General features: G+C 45.9%; 1 protein-coding gene across 1 annotated transcript; it reads right to left on the reverse strand.

Annotated features, from left to right (window-relative positions):
• Positions 1 to 520: 520 nt before the first annotated feature.
• LOC113199350 (neuroendocrine secretory protein 55) lies at positions 521 to 1658 on the reverse strand. The gene has a single exon (XM_026412269.2). It carries the CDS (start codon positions 1290 to 1292, stop codon positions 558 to 560), a length of 735 nt encoding a protein of 244 aa, XP_026268054.1. The 5' UTR covers positions 1293 to 1658; the 3' UTR covers positions 521 to 557.
• Positions 1659 to 11027: the final 9369 nt, after the last annotated feature.

Below are 11027 nucleotides of genomic sequence, written 5' to 3' on the forward strand. Positions count from 1 at the left end.
CTCCGGAGTTTTCGCCCAATCCCATTCTGGTTACTTTTCTCACATTGCAACAGTGTCGCTACTGCGCGGCAGCTCCTGAATCCGGAAAGTTGGCGCGCGCACCTCCGAACCACATTTCGGGCGCCCGCCAAAGCCAACTTGTTTGACACTAATTTTTCTAGAAGGGAAAAAAAACGCTTAAAACAAGTTACTTACCACTGTCCTTTCGGTGCGCAGCTTGAAACCTGGGGTGCGCTCAGTATTCAGTCACCCGCTCGGCACCCTCGGAGACCTCAGGTTGTCTCCAGCGAGGCGCAAGGAGCTCCCCGCCGTCAAACAAGCCTTAGACCACCCGGGCGGCCCCAGCACATTGCGAAGATCTGGGAGCACTTGTCTCCTCACCCTGGCCCTCCGTTCTGGTACAATCCTGCTCTCTTCCCACCTTGCCCCTAACCTGGCTTTTCCTTCTCTCTCCCTTCCTCCCCGCGGCGCCCACACTGCCCTCAGGCTCCCCAGTTTAGCCTTGTGCAACTAACCTGAATCCATGAAAACAAGGAGAATCTGGACGACGTCCTCCATTAGTGACGCCGGATGGGGATGGGTCCCCTTCTGGAAGGGGACTCCGGGGACCTGTCGCGGCGGGTGGGCTTTCTTGGCTTGCAGCGGCGCTGCTGCTTCTTCTCCTTGGGTTCTTCAGACTCTTCGGGGTCCCTCGTATCCTTGTCCTCAGGCTCGGGCTCCTCCCCCTCGCTGGGGCTCTCCGACTCCTCAGTGGTGGGCTGCGCGAGACTTGGGGAGGCGTCGGAGCTTTGCAACTTCAGAGCCTGCAGACGCTGGGTGAGAGATTGGTTGAAGGTGGAGCCCTTGGGCACTGCGGGGCCGCGCTCGTCTTCCGGCTCGGTCTCGGGCTCAGAGGCGGGGGCGGTCTCAGGCTCGGTCTCGAAGTCGGTCTCAGACTCGATTTCGGACTCGGTCTCGGTCTCGGTTTCGTAGAACTCTTCCTCGTACTCTAGGCACTCGGGGAGAGACAGCTCAAGCTCTGCCTCCTCGTGCTCGTGGTCAGATTCCGATTCGGGGGAATCAGGGTATACCTGGGCGCTGGAGCGATGGTGGGCGTTAAGGAAGCTCCGGCGCTGCTGGGCGGCCGCGCGCTGCTGGGCGCGGGCGTTGGAGGTGGCAAGGGCGCGGAGGAGCGCGATGGAGCAGGAGAGCCAGAGGAGAGCGGTGGCTGCCCGGCGGCCTATGGGCGGGCACAGGTCGTTGTAATTATGGCGAGCTCGGCGCCACTGCTGAGCCCGGGACCTCCGATCCATCCTCTTAGGCGCACACCGAGAAACCAACGCGCCCTCTGGCTCTGCAGAGAGCGGCTCCGATGCGCATTGGCTGCTGCAGCCGAAAAAAGTGCACCTTCCGAGGTGAGAAGCTGGGTCCGGAGGTCCCACTTCTACCTCGGTTGTGAGGCGAAAAACCGAAGCACCTACCTTCCTGACCACTTAAGAACTTTCTAAAGCTCCGCGCCTCTGCTTGCCTCTCCAAGCCAAAAGAAAGAATGGGAAAGGGGAAGAAAAGGTCCGTCTCCTCCCAGGCTCCTCTCGCTAAGTCTAAGACCGCAGTCTAAGACCCGAGAGAGGTGCCTCCGCTGGTCCTCTCGCCTAGGAGAGGAAAGAGGAGACTGAGGCGAGGAGAGATGGGGCGGTGAGGATCTGCGAAGTTGCGCGCCCGGAGTTCTGCCGGGCATGTGCAGTAGAGAGGTGGGGGCCGCCTCCCCGCGAGCTGCTCTGTGGCGCGGAGCTGGTGGCGCAGACCCTGGTGGGCCGGCAGGTGGCAGGAGGGAACCTTGTTTGAAAGGATTTGGGCAAAGCAATGGGCGGGGGGCCTGATGAGTACCAATCCTTGAACCACCGAGAGGCGAGCTAGCCACAGGTTGGAGTACTTGGGTAGCTGGGTCTGGATTCTTCTTGAGGTCAGTCCCTCTCCCCACCTTCTCAATGAAGTGAGCATAACCTTTGAGCAGCTAAAAACCAGACCGCAAAAGTGCAAATTTCGGGGCGGTTGGGGGGGCAGGAATGAGGGGCCATACGTGAGTATTAATGATCCAGCCCCAGGCATTTTCCAAGGGCTTAATAGTTTGAGGATGGTAACCTCAGGCAGTCATTAATCATGAAACCACCTTTGGCAGATCTGTTATAGTGACTATAATTAGAGAAGCTTCCAGAAAATGTACACTCTGTGCAGTCTGAAATGGCTAGTTACTTCATGGACAAATGAATATCTTCCTTAAGAAAGCTTCCCCCCCTCCACCCACCCACTGCTGCAGTCTGTAAACCCATGGTTGGCCCCTGGTGAGCTGTCCAGGGAAGGTGTTCTGGATCACTGAATGAGGGAAGGCTTTCCTGCACTCTTGGTCAGTCTATACAACCAGTTCTTTGTCCCTAAGGTCCTCTTCAGGGAGCTATCAGATATCAGAATCCTCACTGGATACCCCTTAGAATTCATTCAACAAATACTCATTGAGTGCTCAGAACATGTCAAGCTCTTGTAGGTGCCAAAGGCAGAGTAGCAAATAACAAAAGTCTTGTATTAAGGAGAGGATATTGAGGGTTGATATGCTATTAATCAGAATATTAATAAATCACCAGGGTTGGGGTTGTGGCTCAGTGGTAGAGCGCCTGCCTAGCATGTGTGAGGCACTGGGTTCGATCCTCAGCACCACCACATAAAAACAAAATAATGTGTCCACTTAAAAACTAAAAAAATATTTTTTTTTAAAGAATATCTTCTTATCACCTCCCTCCATCATTGTTTAATTCAGCTTGAATTCTACATGAAAGGGGGGAAAAACAGATCAATCAGAGCATTAGGGCAAGGGGGCAGCCAGGCCCACCAATCATGGTGTTGAACTCTGAAGGCTGAAGAGTTGGAGTAAGCTAGTCCCACTTTCCCAGCCCTGGAAAATCAAATGAGCTCCACAGGGACAGGAGGACATTCCTGTGGTGGGGAATTCTTTGAGTTCCATCTATAATGTCACTGCTTCTTTTGGAGTATGTGTGTCTTCAGCCTTGTCCTTCCTGTTAAATACAGAGTGCTCCTTTGCCATGATGACAAGACCAAAGGAGATAAATCTCAGAGCAAGACCATCTTCCTGGAATCTATGATATGTCAACAAGGGTGCTTCACTTGAAACATGTGTCACGGGCTAGGCTTTTTTCTCCTTGAGTCAATGTGGACAACTGGAGGAGGAAGCTCTGCCTCTTAGCATCTTCTGCTTCCCTTTTGAGCTGGTCCACCAGGCATTCCCTCCTGGTGCTCCTTTACAGGACTGAATACTCACCTGTACCATGGGATGTGAGGGGTTGCCCTCACACCCTCCACGCCAGGCTTGTATTAAAGCAGCCAGAGGCAGAGCTAAGACTTTAGTGAGATTCTAGCCACTGCTTTTGATGGTTGTTTTTCATTTCTGGATCGTGGCTGCATCTATATTGCACCTCTTGTTCTAGATGTCAATTTGTAGCATTAAAATGCTGATTGGTCTAATAAAGTGGCATTGATTTGGCAAACGCCATAAAAGGACAGTCATCCAGATTCCAGTTGTGCCCCACTCAAACACTCTGCAGAGAAACTCTGGAGGGTTTTATTATCACTCATGCCAGCATGGTTCTAATCATGTGGGTATTATTATGTGACACTAGACCAGGGGCATTTGGAGCTGTATATTTCAAATCCTGATACCCCACCTTGCAGCCCCGACTAATGGGGGATGTTTCTAAAGGGTCTGTTCATGTTGACCTACCACTTTCTTTCAGTTAGCATAGCTTCACTGACAGAGTACAAAATATAAAGACATTGGTCAAGCTGATTTCAGGGCATGTTGAGGGAAAAAAATCAGAAACATTTGGGTGCAATAAAAGCCCTTTCAATGGCAGCTAATGCCAGCTGTCAGCAGTGAGGCAGGTTAGGATGTGTTCATGTGCATGGGTAGTCCTTCATTCTTTAGATGCAGTGCTTTATGCCTATTAGGAGATGACAGACCAGAGCCGACTCACTAATATAGATACACAGAGATCGCCTGCATTATTAAAAAAAATATGAATTATATAATACATATTTTTGGACAAGTTTCTGCATTAGCAATGCACTTTCTTTGCAAGATGCATTTTAATCAGCAAAGGAACATTTAACAAAACACTGCATTTTCCATCCCCACTCATGTATAGCTACAAATATGTTTTGGTGTGCATTCAACACAGACTCCAGGAAGAACAGGGAACTGCGCTAAAATACTGTTCCATCTTGCACTTAGTGCCGAGGTCGAGCAAATGGATCTGTGCAGAAAATGCTCTTTAAAATGCATTACGTGCATGACTTTAAAAAGTGCTTGCTGCAGAGTGAATTTCAAAAAGGACCAAGTGGGTGATGAACGACTTTGGCTGTTACCAGGCTAAGGAACAAGGGGCGCTCTCTGTCTTTCGTTAAATAAAGTGTGGTTGTGTATTACCTTCGGGGCTCTGCCGGGGGGGAGTCTCCTAAACCAGTTGGACAGGAAAACGCAATTTCCAGTTCATTACAGAATCATACAATAAGGTTTTTATTTGGATGAATTGTGAAGAATATTGTCTTCAGCCCATTAAAGATTGTTGTGTGGAAGAGGCTTTAAGAGTTACTTTATGTGGCTCCAGAGGGCAAAATTAGAACCGATGGGTGGCATTTACAAATAGTTTTTAGTTTAGCTTAGCCCAAGGAAGAATATTCTAACAGGCAGGACACTGAAGTGGAATGGGCTGTCAGGGGTTGCTGGCTCCTTGTCAGAAGCAGTGTTGAGTCAAAAGGACAAATGACCACATGTTGGAGATGCTTTCCACAGGGCTCCTGAGCCGGTTGTCTGAAGCTTGTCATTGTCTTATTCATCTCAGATCTGATTCCATGCAAGCATTTGGGGCTATGGAGTGCGGCAGGGCTCTACCAAAGGATAGTCTTTAACTCTTGTTTGTTTTAGAAGCATTTGAAAGTGCTGGTAGCTCAGTGACAGAAAGGAATGTTTGGGGGCAGTTCAAGATACCTGCACACAGGTGGATGTGAATGTACCCACAGCCTGTGGTGGGGTTCTGCAGGGCACTGAGACTTTCTGCTCCATACTTAATTGTTGGAACAAAAACGTTGGTCGAGTCCATCTATTAATTACATGGGTCTTCTTTGCCTCCCCTCCTGGAGCTGTCTCGGAAATTACAAATGAAATTGGCTATTTAGCAATCACGATTGAGTCACTTCCATGACCAAGACACTATTCCTGGCATTGTGGGGAGATGGAAGTAATTGAGGATGAGCAATTCCTGCCATCCAGCAACACGCATATCACTGTGAAATGCCCCTGAATATTAAGAACAGACTGCCAACAGGTGCAGAATAATAAATTTCACACCAGAGAGATACATGGGGGAGGGAAGCTGAGTAGCAGTGATTGGGATCAGAGGTACAGTTCATCTGGTGGTTTTCTGAAAGAGGTGGTTTTTTGTATTGTTTTGTTTTAAAATCAGGTTGGAGACTTTGAGATTTTCTTTTTGTTTTATTTTAGTTTTTTAAAAGCCCATGAGAAGACTGCTTTCAGTCCACCTGTTCGCATGTATCTACCATGTGCAAAGCCACGTGTTGGTCGCTCTGAGAGACAGAGATGAATTGCATAAGATTTTAGAAGGCTTGCAGGCTATTGTCATAGGTCCCGTGGACACCAAAACATTTTCCAAGACAAGACTCAAGATAAAGAATTGCTCTGCCTGGCGAGTGGGTATAATCGCTCTTGAACATGTTTTTTTGGACAATCATTGGAAAAGACTATTTTTGGAGATGGAGAGCTTTTCAAACTTTCCTTTGGATAGAAATGAATTCAGGGACTTTGAAGTACTCCCCACCCCTCGCTGTGGCAATCAGCCAGAAAGGCTCAACCCACTGAGGCTTTGGCATGGGCCGCCCCTGCTTGTTCCCTAGGAGGACTGGGTACAATACAGCACATTTGGCTCTTCTCTCCAGGGTGCTGTTTTGCGTTATTTGGACTGTACTGATCTCAGTTGACTTTCACCAGTAGAAATGGTGAAAACCTCTAGTTTGAGTTCATGATTTGGGGGGGATGCTGCCTAGAGCTAAAAGCAAACAATAGGGGGAAATAATCATCTTTCTGCTATGGCTAGGCTCTGTCCAGGCCATTGTTGGGATTACAATGCTGTGTTTGTACTGTCCTTTAGAAAGGAAGACAGGATCAGCAGAGCCCCAGTCCTGCATGCAGATCATTAGGGGTATCTTCTCAGGAGTGCCCTTTCCTGTCCTATCACTTTATGCTCTATCAGGTTATCCCACTGATGTTACACCTGTCTCCTTCCCTCTCTGTGTTAGGGGAGGGGCAGTTTCTAGAAGTGTCTAGAAGCTCCTCACTTTTGACCCTAGAGCTCAGCTTTTGTGTGGCAGCTGGTTCAGCCTCTAGACTGACCACTTGCTTTGTTCTATAGGAATTGGGACTAGATTCTGCCTCCTGAGACTGGACTTAGACTTAGCTTGTCTGGTTCTTTCCTATGGTTGGCTGAGACAACCCTGTCCAAAGATGAGTCCAGCTTTGGTGATTTGGGCCTCAGATGTCTACCTTTACCACCCTGTATAGTATCTTCTGCTTGGAGCTCTTGGGCCAGTGATTGCAAAGGGCCACCCAACAATTAGGAATGTCCTTGATGTGTGTTTTATCATCTGTCCCACCCTCCTGGACATTTCACTACCTCCACCCCCACCAGGATGAACAGAGAGCCTCCAAGTTGTTTTCATCTCATCTGCTGAGGATCTGACTCACTCTTCAGCCCTGGGGGGAGGGAGCTAGGGAGCTCGAGCCCAGAGAGAAGAAATCCTCAGTGGTGTCATGGTTCAGGCGCACGCTCAGAGAATCCTTTCAGCTTGAGCTCTTCAGACTGTGATTAGGCCAATTTTACATGTCTAGTCGCTGAGGCTCTGCTAGATTGGGAGTGTTTCTGTATGTGCAGAGTGGAGTGGAGAATTGAGGCAATTATCTTCAGGCAGATGAATTCGGGCCCTGTAATCAGTCCATCCCCATAACCAGGGAAGCGGCCTCTTTCACTGTAGCTTTACTTTGAGTTAAAGAGGATTCTAAGGTATTTGTTTATTATTTTCACTTGGCTTTGTTTTTCCAAAGGCAGTGTGCTGAACATCCGGTCCTGCTCCAAACAGGTGTTAGGGTGTATGGCTCCCTTAAGTCTTAGAATACTGCCAATATGTGGGGCATTGTTTGGGATGTGTTTATTATAATCAGATCGGGTCCACAGCAGGGTACATTCCAGCTGGCCTGCCCTCTGCATTCTTGAGGTGGACACTTGGTCCCACTCCATTGTTTTTCTTTATCTTTTCTTGCTGTGTGCCTAAGAATCTTGAGGTGTAGGGCCAGATGATAGACAAGATAATCTCCATTGCTAAGATGATGTGATACCCAACAGGGCCCATGACTGGCATCGTTGCACATGATGAAACCTGGAGAATTGAAGCACAGGTCTTCCAGAAGTAGAAATGACAATGCATTGTAGGTTGGCAATGTCTTCTGGGCTCTCCCACCCCTAGCCTAAAAATCATAAATTGCAAGCCTTTTGTTGGTCTAGAAGTTTGCTCATAAAACTACCCTCAATTCCCTCTTGATCCTTGAGGGGAGGGATGGACGGAGGAAGAGCAAGAGAAGACTGTTCATTTCTGAACTGTAGAGGTCCAGTTGGGTTTGAGCCACATGAGCAGTCATCTTTATTTAGGAGACCACTAGCCTTGTGTGAAGTCCAGGTGGTGCTTCTGGATGCCGGGCAGAGGTGATGCAGGGCCTTGGTGAAGGAGCTGGGCAGAAGATGCGTCTGCCACAGCCTCCCTCCCACATCCTCTCACACTCATAGACAGCAATATGAATTTATCTAACTACCAAGGTATGCTTTAGATTTTAACTACCCTAGGAATGAAGGGCTTGGGATGGATTCAAAAAGTTTTTTTTTTCTTTTTTTTCGTTTCAACACTGTTTATCTTGTCCCTTTGAAAATTTCTGATGTTTCTAAATTATTTTTAAAAATAATTTTAAAAATAAAACATAGCTCTTTTGGTCTACAATGGAGATGAAAGGGTTTTAAAAGATATCTCTCTGTCCTTGGCATCTTGTAGGTTTGTATTTTTTTTTTTTTTATTGTGACAGCTCACAATAAAAAAAAAGTAAGTTTTTCCCTACTCTGTTTGAAGTTGTATGTCTTTCCCAGTGTTTTACTGCAGTTGGTTTACAGGCTTACTGATCACCTGTGTGTGTGTGTGTGTGTGTATGTGTGTGTGTGTGTGTGTGTGTGTATTTGTGTGTGTGTTGGGGGATGGTACTGGGGGTTGAGCATAGGGGTGCTTTACCACTGAGCACACCACAGCCCTTATAATTTTTTTTTTTTTATTTTGAGTTGCTGAGGCTGATCTGTAACTTGCTATCCTCCTGCCTCAGCCACCCGAGTTGCTGCAATGACAGGTGTGGCCACCGCACCCAGTATGTACTGTATTTTAAACTCTGCAGGGACCCTCTTATTGCATGTTATCACTATCTCAGAGTGTGGCCCATTTGATTTTTCTATATGAATGTAAGAACCATTTTTATCCAGTTCTATAATGGTGTTGGTGATTATTATTATTATTTTTTGGTCTTGAATTGCATTCAATCAGTAAATTAAATTGGGAGATATTTTTGTCTTTTCTGCAGTTAGTGTTAAGCCAGAAATATGGTCTCTTCATTTATTCATGTCTCTATTTCTTCCATTAAGGATTTGTTTTTTCTTTATGTAATTTTAATGTATCAGGTATAACTTGGTAGGTGACTATATCTCAGATATATTTCCTGAGTGTGTGATACTTTTGTTGCATTGTGAATGAACTCTCTTTGTTTCATTAGATTTTCAGAATGTTTATTATGTATTTGTAGGAACGATATTGATTTTTGTATATTTTTCTCATCTTCTGCTACTTTTAGAATAGGTTGTTGGTGAGGTATCATGGCACTCTGTGCAGGGTCCAGAGGGTATCATGGAGGGATTATTTCATGGGGAAAGACCCAAATGCTGGTCCATGATGAAATGAGGGAAAGAAAGATGATACAAGCCAGATTTATTCAGGGAAGGAACTAATCTTGATTTTGAGGCTACATAAGCTTCTTACCTTTTAGGATTTTGGCATTTTGTTGTTGTTAGATGGGTTGTAGATGATAATTATGGTTTCGTTTTTAAGATTTTACAGGTTTTTAAAATAAGAAATGCTTACATAGATGGATAGATAATACACACACACACACACACACACAAATAAAACTGAATTCTACCCTCCTCCCTAAAAGAATTCAGAGTTTTTAAAATTTTAGTTTAATTTTTCAGTGTCTTTACTAAGCAGAAAGAAGGTGGTTGGCAATCCTGTGAGTCCCACACATTTCTTTTGTCTGAAAGTCTCAGAATATAGGAGCTTCCATTTCAATGCCTTCTTGGGTTTTATAGTTTTGATATTCAGTAAATCTGGGCTTCTTTTTTTATTTTAAAATAATTTTTGGTTTATTCTTTTGGCTTTTTTCTAGTCATGTTGTTTAGTTAGATTGATGTTTTTTATTACTTCTTTCATTTTTCTCTAATTTCTTCATCCCTCATTTGCGCCTCACTGTGTTCTCTGAAAATACATGAAAGAGAAGAATCTTTAATACTTTTTTTAATAAATGAGAGGGATGGAATGGGGCCACCCTTGTTTTGCTTCTGTTTTTAAAGGGATTTTCTCTAAGAGTATGTAGGTGGGGCTTAAAATGGAATAAGTGGATATCCCTGTGAGAGGGATTCAGCAGCAAGGCTGGAAGTAAAAGGCCAAATGCCAGACATGGGACCCATTGGGCCTGTATATAAATCTCTCCATTCTCAACCAATAACTTTTTCTCTTGGCAGTGAAGGTGATGGTAGAGATGGTGGTGGTGATAAAGGCCAAAAGCCAAGAAAACCAGGGAAGAATTTCAAGAAACCCAGTCAGGCAGAAGGAGACTTAAAAATGAGATTGGAATTTTGTCTATATGAATTTTCAGTTTTCTTTAATGGTTCTTTTTTTTTTTCCAGTACTAGAGGTTGAACCCAGGGCACTTAACCACTGAGCAACATCTCCAGCCCTTTTTATATTTTATTTTAGACATAGGATCTCAGAGTTGCTTAGGGCCTTGCTAAGTTACTGAGGCTGGCTTTGAACTCTTGATTTTCCTGCCTTAACCTCCTGAGCCACTGGGATTACAGGTGTGTGCCACTGTGCCCAGCACTTTAGTGGGTTCTCAGTGGAAAGTTTTAGAAGTTATAGGAGTTTTATCTAAAAAGATGCCCTAATAACCACTATGGGTCAAATATTCAGATAGGCACCAGGAATATGGTTGAAAGCCAAATCAGACTCTCTTGTCTTCACTCAGTGTATGCAGTGGGGATTTGGAAATGATGAATCACCACACTAAGGAGGGTCTTATTACAATCTGAGCTAAGGGCACTAAAAAAGAATTTTTTTTTTTTTCCAAAGTGAGGAAGCCGCCCTACATTCAGACACGTCAGGAAATACTTTCCTGAGAAAGTGATATGTGCACCCTTAAGCTGAGAACTGAAGGGTGAGCATGTGGTGGCAGGGGCTGGTGCCATTCCAAACAGAGCAATAGCCCGGGCTGGTGCCATTCCAAATAGAGGAACAGAATATTCGTGGGCCCTCTGGTGGAAAGGAGCTAAGTCTGTTAGGGAACCCAGGTCATTGGAGCTGGAGGACAGAGGAGATGTGTGTGGAGGTGGGCAGGGGTTACCACTCAGGGTCTTATCAGCCCAATAGGACAAAATGAAGTCTTTATGTTTTCTTGCCTAGCCTTGGAAGAGTGGGAACCATTGTGATGGGCAGAAAGTATTGAAATCAGGTCATTTGTTTCAAAGACCTCTCTGACCCCAGCAAGAAAAGATGGAATTAGGAAGGAAGTCAGAGTTGGTGGTAGCTGGGATCTAGAAAGGGGTTGATTC

The sequence above is a fragment of the Urocitellus parryii genome, chromosome 6 (assembly GCF_045843805.1).
Source record: "Urocitellus parryii isolate mUroPar1 chromosome 6, mUroPar1.hap1, whole genome shotgun sequence".
Lineage (NCBI taxonomy): Eukaryota > Metazoa > Chordata > Mammalia > Rodentia > Sciuridae > Urocitellus > Urocitellus parryii.